Source organism: Lissotriton helveticus, chromosome 5_1 (assembly GCF_964261635.1).
Source record: "Lissotriton helveticus chromosome 5_1, aLisHel1.1, whole genome shotgun sequence".
Classification (NCBI taxonomy): Eukaryota; Metazoa; Chordata; class Amphibia; order Caudata; family Salamandridae; genus Lissotriton; species Lissotriton helveticus.
This window is the reverse complement of record NC_136065.1, coordinates 298,989,158-299,009,702: the sequence shown is the minus strand read 5'-3', so window position 1 is coordinate 299,009,702 and position 20,545 is coordinate 298,989,158. Positions and strand designations below refer to the sequence as shown.

The 20,545-nt window shown below is 49.3% G+C and overlaps 1 protein-coding gene across 5 annotated transcripts in view; it reads left to right on the top strand.

The window, feature by feature from the left end:
* Positions 1-20,545, top strand: part of KIF1B (kinesin family member 1B) — a 1,137,443-nt gene that overhangs the window by 349,675 nt on the left and 767,223 nt on the right. For all 5 annotated transcript variants that reach the window (XM_078642264.1, XM_078642262.1, XM_078642263.1 and 2 more), the window contains 3 exons: positions 7,486-7,565; positions 11,637-11,743; positions 12,070-12,153. In XM_078642264.1, coding sequence (XP_078498390.1) covers positions 7,486-7,565; positions 11,637-11,743; positions 12,070-12,153 — 271 coding nt within the window. The remainder of the gene's footprint in view (positions 1-7,485; positions 7,566-11,636; positions 11,744-12,069; positions 12,154-20,545) is intronic.

Sequence of the window (20,545 nt, the reverse complement as noted above, 5' to 3'; positions counted from 1 at the left end):
CTGCGTTTCTGCTAGCCATCTGGTTGCAACCCCCAGGTCTTCGTTCTGAGATGTCAGTTCCCAGGTCAATTATGCGCCTTAATTTATGCCACCGCTCACCTGTTCAGTAGCTAATGTCTGCCCACAAAGCGTGGGTTTCAGGGCCTCCCACCATGTCAGGGGAGATGTAACCAAGCCCATATTATGTGCGAGATAGTCCTCTATAGCCACTTCCATATGTTTGCAATAATCCAGGCTTTGTAGGTGCCAAGGCGACAGACTGCAACAAAATGTTTGACGCCCGGGGCCCACCTGGAGGCCCAGGGCCACCGGGGAGTGATCCGATAGGCCCCTAGGGAGTATTGTAATGTCTGTCACTCTACGTAAATTATTATGTGGGACTAGGAAATAATTCAGGTGGGAATATGAGCCGCAAGCTGTTGAAATAAAGGTATAGCCACCTTGCTAGGATGATGGGCCTGCCACATGTCAGCAAGACCCAGGGCGGATATAAAGGATGGGGGGCTTCGGCCCCATCTATGGAATTGAACCCTGCGGGTGCCATCTGTCTACCTTTCCCAGCCATGAAATTATTCAAACACCCCCCACCACCCCCCAACAACACCACCAGGCCATCAGGTAGCTCACTCCAGAGCCTTGTTAGTAATTCGATGAAAAAGTGTCCCAGGGGAGGTGGGGCATAATAGTGTGTGTCCCCATAGAGTGAACCCCGTCACCGCAGTGGATCTACCACCCCTGTCCGTCCACGTCTTGGTGCGCTGGTAGGGAATCTACTGCTTGATTAGGACACCCGTACCCCCTACAACCTCTTTTCAACCCAGAGTGGTGAACCTGAGTGTATCCCAGGTGAGCCAGACATAGGATTTTTGTCCCGACCAGGTGAATCTCTTGTATCAATAGGATATTGGCCCCAGCCTTTTGGCCTACCAAAGGACCACCCTCCTATCAACCTTGTCTGAGAGGCCATTCACATTCCATTAAATTATTCGGATGGGATCCACGGGAATATTCTGTAACGGGGCACTGATGTATGAATCAAGCTCTAATATCTATGTGGAGCAAATAGGGTAACGAGTAGTGGATGGGCCTTGGAAGCTAATAATAATCAAAAGCTAAAATAACCACAGCAATATCACAGACTCCGCTTGTGTGCCTGAATATAAAGACTACCTCTAAACCAGGAAACACTTCACTCCCACCCCATACTTTGAGAACTGGAAGTGTCTGTCACGGAAACAGTCCGTAATAGTCCCAAACAGGAGGTCTGCCCTGATCTGTCCCAAAGAATTCCCCCACCCCACATTAACAAACCAAAAGTATGGGTAAGTACTCTATTTCGCTATGGTGCGTGGTTACCCCTGTCATTTCATACCCTATCAGTGAACACAGACCGACTGCGGTTCTAGCCTTGAGGTTCTCTTCTGCATCCAGGGTGTTCACCAAGATGATGGTAGAGAATGTGGCTCATCTGAATCATTTGGGTGTTCACCCAAACCTCATTTCAGTGAATGTCCACTGAAGGTGTCCTCTCAATTCTTAAGAGGAAAGGTTGGTTTACATCCCTCAAATGGTTCCTCATTCCATGTGAAGTAAGCTCAGCCAGCAAGGTTGGTTCCTTGCCTGCTGAAGCTTACTGCCTATTGCATATTTCTTATATTGCAAGCATTGTTGCTAGTTGAATACAATATATACTGGATATATTGTGGAAAAAAATCTTTGTGTATCACTCGGATAGTATGCTGACCCCTCCTTCCCTGCTTCCACTTCTGGATTGCAGGACTTCTGTCATCAACAACTTTAACAGAGAACTGGTCTGCCTGCGTCTGGCTCAGATGACGATTTTCTTGGATGTCACTCACCTAGGTTTGAGAGCTCATCTGCAACACATGGACCCTAATAGCCGATGGTCTGAAAAGGAGATATAATTGCACATTAGTCCTTTTGAGAGGACAATGATCCGATAAGGCCAGAGAGCCTCCTTTTTACGATCTTAGGACAAATACCCATGGATGTATTCAGCGATCCTTATTGGGATCTCATCTTGTGTTTCATATTTTTCACAGGTTCCACCTTTTTTTTTTTTTTTTTTTTTTTTTTTTTTAAAACCTTTATTGAACAATGAAAGCTCACCAATACTGGCCTACAACCCCACGGGCTGGCCAGAACAGAATGGTCGAATAACCAGCATATAAAAAGATCTGCACAGGATATAACATCAGGAGCACTGGTGAAGCAATAAAAACCATCGAGCGTTCAGCAAGAGCAGGATAATAAAGGTTAATTTTGTAGCACGGGGAGGGGACCAAAGGAAGAACGGGCCGTCTATGAGAATACAAGGGAGGGACCGCGGCAAGCCGCCATTTTATAAACACAACGTAAGAAAATGACTCAATATAATCAAATCCAGCAAAGGACAGAAACAGAATCAGACCATCAAATAGCGACAGTGGCAACAGTCAATCGCGCTCACTCACCTCCGCCCCTACCCGAACAAAGAAGACGTGATCAAAAAGCCCCATCATAAAGACTATGCAATACGCACCCCAACGGAAAAGGGGGACCTCCATAAAGGAGGAAGGGAAAGAGGGAGAAAATGACAACAAAAGGAACACCCGCCAGACCATGCACCTCCAGGGGGAAAAACAGGACAATAAAACCGGCATGCGATGTAACAGAAACACGATACCAGAATAGGCAGCGAGCCACAATCAGCCACACACCGGAAGAAGGACAGAAAACCCCCGGGGGAGACACGAGGTGACAGAGTCCCGAAAAAGTGAATACACAAGAGCCATAGAACAAAAAAAGGGAAAATAAGGGGGGAAAAAGACCCCCCGACACAAACAGACCCCCCCCACCCACCCCTAAGCCCACCCTGCACCCCTGCAGAAGGCTACGGCCTACCCCCCCCCGCAGCGTGCCTGTCGCCCTAAATAGAACCCGAAATATAGAGGAGCAAGAAAGTTGGAATTAAAAGACAAAAAAAAGGGGGGGGGGAAGGAAGGGAAGGAAAGAAGGGAGTAAAGACATACAAACATACACACGGGGGAGGGCCAAAGACAGGAGTAAACGCACCCATCCACCCGCCCGGGTTAAAGGTCCAAGTCCTCGGGAAGCCAAAGAGTATCAGGCCAAAGTCCAGGAACACTAACCAATTACACAGAACCATATCAGGACACAGATCTTCCAAACCGTTCATGAGCTACCGCATATAAGAGTCAGTTTTCATCAGCCCTGACCCTTTTTATCCAAAGCAGTAAGGGTCCGATCCAACGAGGACCCTGCCAGAAGGAACAGGAGGCAGGCAGCAGAAGAGTCCAACGGGAGTCCAAAAAAGTCACAGGAAGAAAAGCACGGAAGATCCAGGAAAAGCACAGAATGTAGCAAACGATGCAGGCACAGTTCCAAGGATATATCCATAAAAACCGACCCATCCGGGCCGGCACAGGAGACGTCATCGGACAGTGGTGATTGAGAGGGACCAGGAGAATCATGAAAGTCCGGCAAAACAAGATCCAGCTCCCGGGCCAAGGGCAGAGGAGGCAGCACAGGAGGAGAAGGCGCCATCAGGTTGCGCACCTCCGGGGCGGCAGCCGGGGCCGAGTCCGCCAGGAGAGTACCAGCCACACCCCGCGATATCAATGCCTCATCCGGTCGTGGGGGCCCGGGAGGCCCGCAGCGAGGAACCGTCTCCAGAGCCAGGAGTGGCGCGGCCACCGAGAGCCGCCAGGATAGCAGGATGTTCAAGATCCCCTTAAGTGCAGGAAAACCTTCACAGTATCCGACACCCGGGCCCTGCGGTGGGCCCCCAGTGCTCGTCCGGGCCCGGCCCAAACAAATGGGGTTGGTCGCCATCTTGAGAGCCCGAACAGGCCGCGCGGCCAACAACCTCCGCCGGGGCGGCAGTCAAGCAGATGAAGTCCCGCCGACAGGCAGAAGAACACCCCGGACAGGAAGGGGGGCCACCAGAAGAAGGGGATTCACCGGCCCCCCAATGTCGCCAGTCCCGTTTTCCGAGTCCGGCGGCAAAGAACAAAATGGCCGGACCGGAGAACAAAGGGGGAGGAAGCTGAACACACGAGGAACCCCAATAATGAAGGGCAGCGTCACCATCCAAGGCTGCCGCCACACAGGAGTCCCTCAGCCAGGAACCTCCGGCTCACATGAACAGCGGCCCTCCAATCACCTCCAGCGCGCCCCCAAGGGCAAGCCCGCAGGCTGCATCCGGCCCAGGAGCCGGGACGAAGAACCAGGCCAGTCCGCTCTCGAGTCCCGGGAATGGTCGGGGGCACTGCACCGGACCCACAGCAGCCAGGACAACCGGAACAAGTGGTAAGTGCCTGCAGTGCGTCGTAGTAGTACCACACAGCAAGGAGGGCTTCCCGGGGCAGGATAAATGCAGGATAAATGTGAAAAACACAGGCGGGCGAACGGAGCCGAGCTAAAGCGCGGCCATCACGGTCGCGAGCTAGGCTCCTCCTCCCAGGTTCCACCTTTAAACCCTTACACTCATGCTACTTGAAACTGTTGACTTGGAGGATGGCCTACCTTTTAATGATTTGTTCAGCCAGGGAAAGATGGAAGCTTCAAGCTGTTTTGGTTCTCTGCCTTTTTCCAGCTCTTCAAGAGTTTTGAGGGTAGTTCAACCATAATTGTTGGCAAAGGTGGTATTCAATTTTCACTTGTCTCAGAATGTTTCCTAATGTTTCTTTTACCATCCACCTCACCCTTCCAAAGTTAAGGTAAGGCTTCAGAAGTTAGACTTTTGATGCAGACATTAAATTCACTGATCTGCTAAATTCAGGATAAATGACATTTTTTTTTATTGTTGCAGTCTTTCTTGTCAATAAATGTCGCAAAACAGACCATCTCCAGGTGGATCTCCCAGTGCATAAAAATAGTACTATGATCTGGTTTGTAAGCATCTGCCACAAGGCTTTAGAACTCAATCCCTGAGAGGTAATGAATGACGTATCTTCTGTGAGATATTCTTATCCGGTTTGTGTCACATGGCCCATGGGGCCATTGTCATCTTCTCTGAAGTTAACATGAGCTCGCTGCAGACCATCCGCTGCTTTGTGTACGTTACTACACAAGTTTATTTTGCAAATGCCCCTTTTGATACTTTCACGTGAGAACCTATCGCTGTTTTCACGCTTTGTAGGTTTCTGGGATATAGTCTGAACATTGAGAACAAGGTCGAACAATAATGCCCCTTGTTTTCTGTTCTAGTCAGGCCCTAGCACCTAGACAAAACATACAGATCTAGCAGTTGTTTGGGAATACGTACTTTGGTCTTATTGGAATACACGGATAGATTGCACACACTTGTAGAGGGACCTTTCCAGGGAGAAGAGCATAATAGCACCTATGATGTAGAGCTACCATCAATAGACTGAGGTACGGGGTCTGCAGATAATGCCCAGAGATCTTCTAATATATAATCATCTTGCTTCTATCCAAAGGGAGGGAGGTTAGGCTGCGCTTTCTTTCACGATGACCGCTCCTTTTATGATTTACGGACTACTTGCGACGCTGACCGTATTTATTATGCATTTTCTGCTTAATGCGCCATGTATACCGCATACTAGAGCACGGTGGCTAACATAAATATTTTAAACTTGTTTGTTTCTCTGTCAGATCTTCTTGTGGACATGTACAAGAGTGTGAGCAAAAGGGTGTTTCTTGTAACCTCCATTCCTGAGAGACTCAGGAGTGTTGTGTTCTGGGGTTTCTAGTCACTTGTTCCTCTGTGTGAGTAGGAGGGCAAGTGAGATACTATAGCTAGTCGGTCTCTGGCTCATGGGTACTAAAGTGGTAGGATGACTCAGTCCCTATATACTAAGGTCCCATAATCCTAGGCATAGTTCTGTGTTTGCGCAAATTCCCTGCAACACTGCTTATACTATTTAGACAAGCAAGCTACAGCACAGTCACAATTTGAAAAAGCAATTCTTTAAAGTTTTTTGATGTACTTTTACGAAGTCTGTCCTCGGCCCTTCTTCTTCAGAGTTATTTCTGGTGTGGTTCTATTAAGGAATTTGCAAATGTCAATTTCTATTAGAAAAACAAGGGTCAGATTTACAACCCTTTCATTTAGCACCTCACAATTTGCGACTCATTGCGAGTCGCTAAATGAAATGAACAGTGTTATTACACTGTTTTGCGATTCCCAATGCACTCGCAAATTACGAGGCTCATTAATATTAATGAGCCTCTCGCAAATTTGTGAGCCCATTGGGAATGCCAGCCCTCCCAGGGATGGTGGCCTGCTGGCATCCACAGACCACCATGTCTGGGACTGCTTTTTTAATAAAGCAGTTTTTTTTCCTTTTTTTTCCTTAAAGGAAAACAGGATGCATTTAAAAAATAAAAATGTTCAGTTTCATTTCTCTGGGACCACAGCCTGCTCTTAAAAAATATTTTCCCACATACTCACAAAGGGGAAGGGGTCCTCTGGGGACTCCTTCCCCAATGCGAGTGGTTTACCACCTACTTGAAGTCGGTGGTAAGCTGCGAGTGTTTTGCGACCGAAAATCATTAGTACATAGCATGCTGACTCACAATTAGGAAGGGACGCCCCTTCCTAATTGTGAGAGTCGCAAATGCTATTTTGCGAGTCAGTGACTCGCACAATAGCATTTGTACATGCTGTCACCCTTTTTTGCGGCCGCAAACGGGAGGATCTCCCATTTGTGGCCGCAAAAAAGGGCATACATCTGGCCCCAAGTTCCTGGCATTTTAGCAACTTTACTTTTGATAGATTTGTTGGTCCTGTGGATTACTTAGCGTTCTCCAGCTTCCGCTCCTGATGACGTGGTTCTATTTTCTTTTCTTTATTCTATTTTTGGTTCTGCCCTCTACATCCTTATCCTTGGAGGGCATGGAAAACGTTGAGGGGGAATGGATGTCCCCAGCTTCTGTGGTGCTTCCATGTGCTCTGACCTCACTTTCAGTATGGTTACACGACTCATGGGTGACCCCACCCAGTGCCACCAAGTGTGGGTGACCTGCTAATGAAGGAAGAGTTTTCTGATTCCAGTCTAGCAGAAGGAGAGGCAAATAATGTGTCTCTGGGAGCAGTCCTATGCATTTAATAGAACGTTACCAAAGGTAAGTAACAAACTGTAGATGCCAAGAATCTCATTCATGTGAGCCATACCTGAGGAGGATCATTTAAGGGTGCTGTTTTGCGTGGTATCATGCAGTACCCCATCTGCTGTGAACCTCTCCTACATTTGTTGATTCATTTGTAGGCACAGCCATGAAGAGTTGATCGAAGCATATTATTTGTAGAGAAACTGATTGATGCCATCTGGCCTACTGTGGTCACCTTTCTGCTGCGAAAGCCTTTGATGATCTTTTTCTTGTCTAATATATGTAACAGCTAATACAGTTAGAGCTGTAGCAGTAACTTGGCTAGGTGGTTGAGCTGGAGTTTTGGATGAGACACGAGTATGGTTTGATATATTTTTTGTGTTTCAGACGCCACACCTGGTCAACCTGAATGAAGATCCATTGATGTCAGAATGTCTTCTGTACTATATCAAAGATGGCATCACCAGGTGAGTGTCACATACTTATCACTCTACAGGAGACACTGTCAAGCTAGGGGTACTTTTAAGGCTCTTCTGTGAACAGGGATGTTATATCATAGGGATGTATTTGAATTTCCCTGTGTGGAAGCAGACGCAAGAGAAGAGTCATCTTAGGGATGTATATCTGATAGAGATTTCTAACTGCAGATTCCTTACTTTTTAATTTCCCAAGCATCAGGCAGGATCTGTAAACCTTTACTGAGCAATGCCCATTGCATGTGCCATCAGGTGGCTCTATTTGGTTCAGTGTGACGAAGTTGATGTTGATTATGACGTTGCAGTAAATCTATAGACCCCACCCAGGTGCGTGGACGTTAGTTCTTTTCTTTCAGCGCCAGTTAAGCGCCGATCTGGGAAGAGCTACCCCTCTGTCGCTTTTTGACAAGTCTTTTATTGACTTTTTGTCGATTTCAAGACTTTTTCCATCTTGTGCGGAGGATGTCATCGAGGAAGACCGAATTTAAGCCTTGCGTAGCCTGTCCCGAAAGATATAAGTCACTGATCCCCACCTCATCTGCCTCTGGTGTCTCGAGCGCCACCAAGATTCAAAGTCGTGCTCGTACTGACAGGCGTTGGCTCCTAAGACCTTCCGGGAGTGGGCATTGAAGCTCTTTCTGGCCCGACAGCATACACCATCAATTGAGACTTGGCGAGGTCCCTATCTCGATCAAGGAAGAGAAGGTCGCAGGACCGCTCTCGGAGCCCAAAGACCTCTAAGTCCCACTCGAGGTCATCGGGACACTCTGGGAAGAGACCCAAGAAGTCCAAGCAGACTTCATCTTCACCTCTACTGTCGTACGTCGACAAAGCAGGTAAGGAACACCAACGCTCTAGGCATGGTTCCAAGGAGCCAGAGCCAAGGTCGACTTCACGCTTCCCTCTTTTTTCAGGAGCCTGAGTGACCCCCGCTCTGATCAAGGAGTTCTACGAGGCCATACGCCGTGTATTTGAGCGAGCTGACCACTCTGATGAGCCTTCGGGCCCCACGGGGTCAGAAAGAGCCTCGTCAGATTAGACGCTGTTTGCTCCGGTCACGGTGTTGGTAGGGCCTCAGAGATCCGATAATGGATCTGGGTTGATGCCGGTCGTGCCACCGCGACCTACCCGGGTGTCGGACCCGAAGTCGGTGCCCATCAGTGGTGCCAGTCCCATCCTTATCCCGATGACAGGGAGTCGGAACACCATCGCTCTACTCCAATTCTGATGACGATTGAACCTAGGGGTTCTTTGTTGTCACCTGGACACTTTGTGGCTGTGTTAGACCCGGGAGAGGAATGGGAGGGCTCTATGGACCCTCTGGAACACAAGTATTACTCTACAAGGCAGTTGGACTGGTACGGGGAACTTGGGGAAGCCAGTGGACTAAACACTTCTCCAGATACTGGCATGCTTTTTCCGCAAACTGTGGCTACAGAGGACAGGGCATCTTATGCCATGGTGGTTAAGAGGGCAACTGAGGTCATTGGACTGGAGCTGCCCTCAGTGGAGGTCAGGACTAATCTCCTGACTGAAGTGCTTCAGTCTGGAGCTTCCACCTCAGAACCCTTTTGCCCTTTAATAAATGCGCTTACTGATGTTCTTCTAGACATGTCGTCCAAGCCAGCACAGGAGCTCCAGTGAATAAGACAATCGCCCGCCGCCATCACCCAGCTCTGGGTCCCAAAGTTCCACAGTCAAGGCCCCACCCCAGAAAGCTTGGTAGTGCAGGTCTCCTCGTCACAGTGCTCGTTCCCTACCGCTCCTCCAGATAGGGAACCCAAGAGGCTAGATTAATTTGGGAAGACATTTTTTTTTTCCTCCAGCCTGGCATTGAGATGGGTGAATATCACATGCTTATTGATCCGTTTCTCCTATTCCCTTTTGGAGTAAGTTGGGCAAGTGTTGTCCAAGTCACTGGTCAGTTCGATTTTTCACGACAGTGACCTTGAGACGCCATGCCAGGCTTAGGACGACTGGCTTCTCGGGTGATGTCCAGGCAAATCTGATGGACATGTCCTTTGATGGAACCCGCCTTTTTGGAGAAAAGAGAAATTCGGCCCTAGTTAGGTTTAAGGACTCTCTAGCTACGGCCAGATCCTTGGGCCTTACTTGTATGCCTCGTGGCCAGTCTACCTTTCCCCCATTTCGTGGCAACGGAAGGGGTTTCAATCTGCGTCAGCCCAATACCAGCCGCTGTCCTGCACAGGCTTCCAAAAGCCGGGTGGGGACGCGCTTCATTCTGGCCTAGGATTGGAAGCCAGAATTCATCGGCAGCCACAGCCTCACAGCAGTCCTAGTCTGACTCTGCAAGACCTCCCCACCCCAGTAGGCGGAAGACAACTGGGTCTTTCAGATCATTCTAAAAAACTGTTCTCTTCCTTTCCTTTCTTTGCCTCCTCCCATTCTGCCAAATAAGGAACAGCTGACAGAGAATCATTTAAAATTGATCCAGGAGGAAGTTACATCTCTCTTGGCCAAGGGAGCTACATAAAGGTTCCCAATTTCAGAAGTAGGCAGTGGCTGTTATTCCTGCTACTTTCTGATTCCGAAGAAGAACAAAGGGTCGTGGCCCATTTTAGATCTTTGGACCGTCAATGTCTTCCTCAAGAAGGAGAAATTCAGAATGCTCACTCTTGTTCAGGTCTTGTCTGCCTTAGACCTAGGAGACTGGATGGTAGTGTTTGACCTGCAGGATGCATATTTTCATATCACGATCCTGCTGGGCAACCAGCGTTATCTGCAGTTCAAGGTAGGCCACAAGTACTTTAAGTTTACTGTGCTGCCCTTCGGCCTTACCAGTGCCCCTCGGGTGTTCACCAAGGTGATGGCAGTGGTCGCAGCTCATCTGCGCAGGTTAGTGGTGTCAGTCTTCGCGTACCTCGGCTCCTGGCTGTTGTAGGCATCCTCACCCCAGGCTGTCGTCTCCCAAATACGGCAGACTTCCTGCATTCGCTGGGCTTCTCTATAAATGTGGCGAAACCTTAAAGGCTTGCCACCTTTGTTAGATACCCCCAGCCTCTGCTACTCTCAGAAGCTGGCTCTCACTGGTTCTGACCCCCACTATTGTGAGGGGGTGGAAGAATCATCAGGAAAACCTAGAGCGAAAGGGAGGTGTGCCCACCTTTGCCAACACCACCCCTCAGGTGGGGGATGCGAAGGGAAACACATCTCTGTCCTCACCATCTTGAAGATGAGGGAACTCCCACAATAAGGACGAGGCATATGCTCCCTCTCACTGGATGGGGGCATAAGAGGGGATGTAAACACCCCAGGGAAGGGACCCATTGGTCTGAACCTGACACTCCTGCTTAAGAGACCCTGCATGCTGAAACCGATGACTCCTGCAGCTAGCCGACTCCAAGACCCCCGGAGACCTGCCCTGGCTTCGAAAACTCCTGGCCTCGTCTGCATTGATGGCTGGTCTCTCCAGGACCACCTCCTCCTCCCCACTTGCTGCCTCTGGTTCAAAGGCCCCGACCGCAACCAGCTGAGAACACCCAACACCTAAAAGGCACCCCTGCATCCCCCGATTTTGGGGAGCCCAGCTGACAGTGCTCAAATGTCGCCCAGCTATCAAACTTACCTGCCCAGCAGCTGGTCGCCTCCTGGTCAAAGCCTTCTGCCTCTTTCCGAAACCAACGACCGCCATTGGAAAGCATTGGGCACCCTACACTGAATTGCACCCAGTCGCCCCTGTGCAGCTGGTGGTGCAGCTTTGGTCCTGCTTTGTGCCCCCCCCGTGCTCACTTCAATCTCTGAGGCATTGGCTACAAGGCCGCAGGTACCTACGTGCAAACCATGCCTCTTCGAGGTACCCCCCGCCCCCCGAGTGTGTACAATAAATGCTTAACACTACCCTCTGATAAGACTACATGCTCAGCCCAGCTACTGCTACATTCAGAGTAAGGTATTGTCTACTTTAACTTTTGCCGTTCCTTTAGGTACCCACTGGACTCTGTGCACACTATACCTCATTTTGGTATAGTATAAACAGAGCCAGCTTCCTATAGTGTCTCTTTGGGTTGATCACTCTTTCTTTATCCTCTTCTTTCCCTTTAGAGTGGGACAGACAGATGCTGAGCGGCGGCAGGATATTGTTCTAAGTGGAGCCCATATCAAAGAAGAACACTGCATCTTCAGGAGTGAGAGGACTGTAACTGGTGAAGGTAAGAAACTACAGAAGTGTGTCACAGTTGCAAAAATAAGCTGGACTGTAACATCCTTCTCTTATGTTGACATATTAGCATGACTGAAGCATGCTGTGGGCCATTGCAAGGGATATCGTTGTTTAAATTAGGCAGTATTGGGCAGTAGAGTAGTTTGCGCTGGCCTCTTAAAACAGTGACAAGGATGTGGATTGATTGTGTGCTTGCTAAGCCCCTTACACCTCAGAGGGACTAGGGAGATGAGTGAGACGTTATAGAAGTCCACTCATAACTTTTGTTAATGTTTAATCCTGTACGATCAAAATATCTCTTTTGCTTTCGTTCAGTGGTTGTAATGCTGGAGCCATGTGAAAGATCTGAGACCTACGTCAACGGCAAGCGAGTGGTGCACTCCGTCCAGCTGCGTTCTGGTATGTGTTATATGACCGGTGGATAAGTCTGTATAGTCAGTTGATTTGTGCTCTGGTGATGCCTGCTCTTTGTTCATTTAGTTTAATGGTAATTGTGTTGTTATTTATAGAATCCTCATAAATATTTAGAAACCTTGGGTATTTCTAACACTATCTGGATCCCAGAATACTTCTAAAATGAAGAGAAAAATCCGGTCCAAATAACATAACGATCTACTGCAAACATAAATGCAGCATTTGAGTTCATATTTTGTTGGTTTAATTCAAGTGCATAAGACAAGTATTTCAAACCGACATTTAGCTGCAAATTCCATACCTTAGAATATCCCAGGCTTCAGGCTGGATCAGTAACCTTTTGCTCGAGCAATAATGTTGCATGCCGGTAGGAGGAGCTGGTCGGCTCCGCGTGACACAGTCCGCGCCAGAACTGATTTCTGCGTCACCTGTATAGGCACCACCTCGGTTGACATCAGTTCTTTTCTTTCCACACTAGCTTGCGCAGATCTATGAAGAGAGCTACCGTCTGTCACTCTTTTTGACGTTTTGTTGATGAATTCTGGTGTGTACATTTTTACTTCGTTGTCAAAGAAGACTTATGGATTTAAACCATGCAGCGCATGCCAGTACCGGATCCACACTTACTTTGTCTCTGGTGCCAGGCACGTGACCATGACTCGACATTATGCCTTGACTGCCAGGCCATGGCTCTGAAAGATTAAAGTTAGCGGTCCAGAAAGCTGCTTGCGTCCCGGCAGTCGACTCCACATCGCTCGCCCTGGAGGTCTCGTTCCCGGTCAAGATGAAGGTCCAGATGCCGTTCCGGGAGTCCTAAGTCCTTGTCCACTTGCTCGAAGTGGTCAAGGTGGTTAGGTAAGTAAGAGGCATAAGAAACAGAAGAAGTTGAAGCATGCTTCCTCACCTTCAAGTCCGTTGGCCAACGTGAGGGAAGAGCCGTGACGCTCCAGGCCTTTTTCTGCGGTCGGCTCCATACCCCCTTGCATTTTCAGGGGTTAGAGTGAACTCCACCCAGTTTAAAGATTTCTATAAAGCTATGTGCCTCATGTTGGGTGACCTAACCATCCTGGTGCATCCCGAGTGGCGTCTGCCCTTGTGCCGGGAGCCCACAGCGATTCTTATCCCCGAAAAGCTGGATCGGTCTCTTTTGACACTGATTCCTTTGCCAACTGCACCCTTGGGTCCTATGTCGGTTCCTCAGCCTTATTTTAAGAGGCTACAAATGGATGAAGATTGGGAAGGATCACTGGAACCTTTACAAGACATGCCTGAGCACCAAATGGAATGGCATGAGGAATTGGGTGAGACCAGTGGTCTGGATACCTCCCTGGATTCTGGCCTGCTTTCTTCCCCTACCGTGGCTATGTAGGAGAGAGCTTTATATGTTACGATATTGAAAAGGGCAGCCGAGGTCCTGGACCTTCAGCTCCCCTCAGTGTCCGTCAATACTAACATCTTGATGGAGGTCCTAAAGCTGGGTGTTAACCAATGTCCTTCTGTCCACCTGGACCAAGTCCAGCAAAGGGACTCTTGTGAATCGGCTTATCGCGCTCTGCCATCGCTCTGCATCAGGTGATCCGAAGTTCCTCACCAATCACCTTACCGCTGATAACTTGGTGGTCCTAGCCTCAACCTCACAAGGCACGTTCCCTTCCGCACCACCGAACATGGAATCTAAGAGGATGGATAGTTGGGGCAAGAAGAATTTCTCTTCCGCTAGCCTCACTTTGCGGTCAGATAACACTGCATGCCTCTTGGCCCATTACACCCACATTTTGTGGAAAACAGTTGCGCAGGAGCTGCCACAGCTTCCAGAGGAGACCTGGGCCTATCTATCCCAAGCGGTATTTGATAGTCAAGATTCGGCCAAGTTCACCATTCTTTGTGTGCTTGACACTACTGACTCGCTTGGCAGAGTAATGTCATCACCGGTGGCTATTCAACGCCATGCCTGGCTGAGAACAACTGGCTTTTCTGGGGATGTTCAGGCTTCCCTTATGAACATGCCTTTTGATGGCACACGTCTCTTCGAAGACAAGGCAGACATGGCTCTGGAGTGCTTTAAAGACTTGCGGGATACTGCCAAGTCCTTGGGCCTCTCAGTGACCACCCGTCCCCCTCAGTGACCTGTCTGCTTTTCAACCCTTTTGTGGGCAAGTAATGGGCTTTCAGCTGCACCAGCCATATTCCATCTACAAGACTGCAAGTGCAGCAACCTCTGCGCTGCTGTGGGCGTGGCTCCTTTCGACCCCGTGGATCTGGCACCCAGAGGTCCACTCCCACCACCCCCCTCCCCCTGCAGCCTCAATACCTTCCTTGTCCTGCCCTTTGGGCTCAAGGGCAGCTGGTTGGTATCTGGATCAGCCATCACCTCCACAACTGGCGAACAATCACATAGGTCAAGTGGGTTCTTCAGAAAGTCCGGAAGGTCTACTTCCTACCTTTGGAGACTTACCCTCCCTCCATGCCTCTGACTTAAGACCAGCTGAAGGAGGACCAACTGACCTTGCTTCGGGAGGAAGTCGGGCCTCTCTTTGCCAAGGGAGCCATAGAGTGTTCTGGTGCCGGAAGTAAGCTGTGGTTGCTATTCCCTCTAGTTTCTGGTCCCGAAAAGGACTAGGACCGTTGTACTGTTCTAGAGCACTCATCTACTTCCAAAAACGGAAAACTTAAAAATGCTCACTCTGGCTCAGGTCTAGTCTGTCCTAGACCCCGGAGACTGGATGGTAGCGTTGGACTTCTAGGACACCTGTTTGCACATCCCTGTCCTGTATGCCCATTGACGCTACCTGCTGTTCACGGTAGGCCACAAGCACGTTCAGTACACAGTGCTCCCCTTTGGCCTTACCAGTGCCCCTCGGGTGTTCATCAAGGTGTTGGCAGTGGTTGTGGCTCATCGGCACAGATCAGGAGTTCAAGTCTTCCCCTATCTCGATGACTGGCTTTTGAAGGCGACCTAGCCCCAGGCTGTCGTCGCCCACCTCCAGGAACCTGCTTTCCCTGGAGTTCACTGTCAAAGTGCCAAAGTCACACCTGACACCCCCTCTCAGATGCTCCCTCTCATCAGAGATGTTCTGTACACGGTGCAGTTTCGGGCTTATCCTCCTGAGTGGCGAGTCCAGGATATTCAGGCTATGATACAGATATGTTGGCCTCTATTATTGAGAATGACTCTTTATCTGTCTTTGGTAGCTGGGGTTGGACCATGAGTCCAGGCCCTGTGCTTCCTGCCACCGACAATCTGGTGCTAGCCTTACCCAAGTTCCGAGCAATGGGTTTGGACCTAGCAGCATTTTGCAAACTTATGCTCCTTCTGGGGCAAAGGAATCAAATGGATACCAAATGTTTGTCTTTGACTCGGACATCTCTTGGCGCCATACCAATGGATCTAGTGCTGATGCCACATTCCTTTGACCCGGCCCTATGTTATACAAGTTTGCTGAAGCTAAGGACTGTGCTTCTGCCACCTCTGCCACTCCCACCACCACCTCCGACGCCGGATAAGGCTACACCTGCACCGCAGCCTGACACAGTTCTCTAAACGGATCCCGCAGGGATGCTCAACGTTTTATTCTAGTAGAGGAGCATAGCATTCAACTCCATGACGTTTTTGGAATGGACTCTGATCTTCTGAACATGTACCCTTATTGGGGCTGTTGGAAATGAGGCTCAAAATGCTCAAGGTGTCTCTTCTCCCAATGGCCTGGACACCTCTGAAGAAGTTCTGTAAAATGGTACCCTCTGGTCCACCAATGCCTGAGGTTGTCCTTAGCAAAGGTATGCATAAGGTTGCTCAAGCTTTTTGTTGTTGTTTTTTTGGGAGTTTTATATCGCTCAAACTCGACCCAAAGGTATCTGAGCACCTTCCATGAGCATCAGTTACGTTACAGAGGGACACATACATTTTTGGTAGGCGCGGATAGTTTACATGATTTGTTCAGAATAACAGGATGTTGAGTGTGCCTGCAGAGACTCAAACCTGGTTCCCCAGCTTTGAGGTAGACTGCTCTAGCTGTTGGCCCACATCCTCTTGGTCAAGTGTTGGATCTGCAGCTTCTGAGAAATTCTAAGACCAACATCTTCACCGAGGTCCATCTGCAGTAGAACCTCGTGTCGTTTTCAATTACACCCTTCAGGAACCAGTCTTGGCAGCCTAGAAGAAACCTTATTCCTCCCCAGGGGTAAGCAGGTTTGTAGCCTTTCGCTGTTGCCCTGCTCCAGGTGATCCACCCTTCCTCTGAGAACACACTTCGCCGGAGAGTCTGGTCATACAGACTTCCTGCTCCACTGTAGAATCAGAAGGAGCCTTCCTGACTGCACCATCAGACATGGAATCGAAGTGCCTAGAAGCAGGGGGCAAATGACCTTCTCTGCAGGGAGCATGACCCTAAACTCACTTAATGCCAGCTATTTCCTTACAAGTGATACCCATGCCCTGTAGAATATGGCTCAGATGGTGGTGCCTCATGTTCCAGAGGACATTAAGGAACATTTTCAAGAGGCAACTCATGACAGCCAAAATGCCTTCTGACACATCATTAAATCAGGCTGATTTAGTGGCCCGGGCAATGGGCATCTTTATTACTATTCAAAGACATGCCTGGCTGCAAACATCTAACTTTTTAGGGGACGTCCAGGAAATCCTAATCGACCTGGCATTCGAAGAGCCATGTATTTTTGGCAATAAGGCTTTTTAGGGATGGAAGCACTTTAAAACCAATAAGGCTCTGGCTCGCTTTCTTGGTTTGTAACAAACTCCTCCCTCAAGAGACTATCACCAGTTTTGAGCAATTATTTGAGAGGCTTTTCCTCGCGTCAGTGACTGCACTATCAGCCATAGAACCAGCAACAACCTAATCCGTTGGTCAGACAGTAAAGCGGCAGAGCCAGAAGAAAAGGCTGGGGATCAACCTAACAACTTTCCTCCTTCTCCTCTCCCACCCCACTAGTAAAGGAGACCTAGTTTGCTCCAACAAACCCACTCTGAGCCTGTGGGAGGGTGGGTGTCTTACTTCCATCCTGGAAGATCATTACTTCGTACCTGTGGGTCCAACAAGGTTTAAAAATGGGTTACACCCTTCCCTTCCTTCAGACTCCACCCTCTACTCTCCCTGCCCCTCCCCCTGAAATGAAATGAAATGAAAAAGAAACTTAATAGAGCGCACTGCGGCCAAGCGGCTTCCTGGCGCTGGGGACTAGACCTGACTCAACGGTGGAATCCGAGGGAGCTAGCAGGGGAATGCCTGAGAGAACAAGAAAGTTTTCAGGGCTTTACGGAAATGGATGTAGGTGGGGATGGAGCGAATGGAGAGAGGAAGACTATTCCAGAAACGGAGGGCCAAGACCGTGAAACGGGTGCCCCCCCGTTCTAGATTTACGGAAGTGGGGAACGTGCAAAAGAGAAAGACGAGGAACGGAGAGTGCGGCTGGGGGCGTAAGGAGTGATCATAGAACTAATAAAGAGGGGAGCAGAGTGGCTGTACGCCCGAAAGGCCAGACCACTTGGCCATATGGCCATAGAGCAACAGTATGTGGTGTCATTCCTATGCAAAGAAAGAGTGGGATGAATGCAGGAAAAGGGCCAAGGATATTACTCGTGTTACTTTCTGCTGTCTGTAAGAAAGTGCCCTTTTTTGCATGGTTGCCCCCACTTTTTGCTGAACTGCTGATGTGCTTTGGCTGAGCGTGCCCTGGGTTCCTGCCAAACAAGTTCCCAGGGCCTATGTTCTTTTCAGAAAACTGCATTGAAAACCAAACCCAATTGGCACTCTTTGGCCACAGGTCAGTCCCTAGTAAATGGTACCACAGGTATCAAGGGCACCGTGGACAGGGAAGGCCTCTAAGGGCTGCAACACTTATTATGCCACCCTTAGAGGCCATGTACCTTTACACCCACACTCTGCCTTTGCAGGCTGCATGTTTTGGTGCAGAACAAAGTGAAGAGTCGACATGGCACACATCCTTGTGTGCCATGCCTACAACCCACTTTCCTGGCATAGGTCTGCTACCCCTCTAGCTAGGTGCACTATACCAGTGGTGAGAGTACAGGTGCACGAGCCCTGTACCGAGCCCTGTACCCCTACAGTGTCTAAGTCAATTCTTAGACATTGTAAGTGCAGTAATGCCATTAAGAGTATATGTGCTGGAAGTTTGTCATTACGAACTCCACAGTACCATAATGGGTTTACTGAAAACTGGAAAGTTTGATATCAAACTTCATAGCATATTAAACCACACTGATGCCAGTGTGGGATTTAATGAAAAATTTACATACAGGGCATCTTAGAGATGCCCCCTGAAAAACGGCATAACACTAGTGTCAAGGCTGAGTGGCTGCTTGCCAGCTGCCACCACCAGAAATGTTTCTGGACACTTGGGTCGCGAGCCTGCTGCTTTCGGGGGGTCTGAAACAATGCACATCCTGGGAAAAGGTGTTAAGCCTCCTCCCCCAGGATGGGCAAGGTCCACGAATGGGAAGCTTCAAATGCTTGCCGCCTTTGTGAGCTTCCCTAGGCCTTTTACTGCTTCCAGCAACTGGTCCTCACTGGTTCTGACCCCCACTTTGGGCGGGAGAATCGTCGGGAAAACCAAATTAGGAAGGGAGGTGTGCCCACCTTTTTCCAACCCATTCCTCAGGTGGGGGAGGTGAGGTGAAGCACAGCACTCTGTCCCTGCCATCTTGCAGATGGGGGGGGGGGGGGCAGCCAACCAGAGTGAGTCATATTCCCTCCTCCCACTGGAGGGTGGCATAATAGGGGGGTGTACCCACCCAAAGTAAGGGACCCATTGGTCCCAACCTTTACCTTTCAAAATTTAGTATTTAGGCACCACCCTGAACCTTGCCTCCTCAGACAAGAAACGACCAAGAAGAAAAGAAGGGCTGAAGAGCCGTGCTGAAGCAAAGAAGAGGAGGTCGCCCACTGTCCTGGCCACAGCCCTACCGGCCTGTTCCCACCTTGAACCTGCAGAAATCCTGGTGTGTCCTGCAGCCAGCAACCTCAAAAACCCCGGGAACCTGCACTGCCTTCCACAGAAAAGACTCCGTCTCCCGTGAGTACCGGATTTGCTCACCCACAGACTCTGGCTCCGGCCAAATCCGCGAGCCTGCACCACTCTGCATCAGACGCCCACAGCCCGAGTTTGAGTGGCCCAACACCGCGAGGCGGTCTCCCCGGCAATCCTGACCTGAGATCTGGTGGTCTCTGACCTGCCTTGAATCTCCCTTCAAAGCCTGCAGCCAACTGGAGCTAGTTAGAAAACCCAGTGCCACTGCACCCGAAGTTCCACAGCTTTAGGTGGCCCAACCGACGGTGTGCCAGCATCCCCAGGCATCTTAACTTGCCTCTTCCAACCGGCGGTCACCTCCAGAAGATCTTCTCGATGCTAAAACGGGACCCTGCACCCAGCCGCCCTGTGCTGCTGCGGTTGTACATCGGGTGCTAACTCTGAACCCCCTATGCCCTGAGCTAAACCCCAGGAGCTTTGCTCCCTTAACCTTGTGGCCTGCTAGTGAGCAGCCACCAACCGGAGGCCCTCTAACCCCATAAGATAACATTGGGCCTCAGAACTATGCACCCGGCTGCCCTAATACCGCTGAGGGTTTTTGAGAGTGCGTCCTTGACCCTGGGAGAACCATTGTTGTAACCCCAGAAACTCAACCTCAAAGACCGAGTACCTCCTGTTAACCGATAACTTTGTTTCTCTCCATAGGAATACATTGACTATTTTCGCTTAAAAATTGTTCTAAGTGTGGAGTTGGTTTGCATGAAAACCTGAAAAACTACAACTGTGCAAAACTGATTTTACTTCTATTTTCTCTAGGAAATGTCCCAGTGTGATATCTAGGCATATCACACTGAGTAGAAAAAGTAACTAAACAAGTAGTCTGAAAAGTAATTGCGACATTTTAACTTACCTGTATTTCAATCAATTGCATTTGAACCTGCATTCAATTGTAAAACATTGCATAAGGTTTTGCAAAGCATTTATTTCACTTACCCGTGCCAGGCTTGGCTTGGCTCTAGAAATAAAATAACTTAATATTTTTATACTAACAAAATTGGTCTGAATTCAGTCTTTGAGTGTGTGGCATCATTTGCTGATTGAGTGTGTACGCTTAACACTACCCTCTGATAAAGCCTTACTGCTAGCCCACACTACCACAAATAGAGAGTAGGGTGCTATCTACTTTTACCTCTGCCTACCTTTGGGGTTCCACTGGACTCTGTGCACACTATACCACATTTTGGTATATTCTAATCAGAGCCAGCTTCCTACAGTGTCCAAAAAGGATGGGAGTTTGCGTCGGATCCTGGACTTCAGGGAATTGACGCCTTCCTCAAAGTTCAAGATGTTGACCCTAGCTCAAGTACTAGTG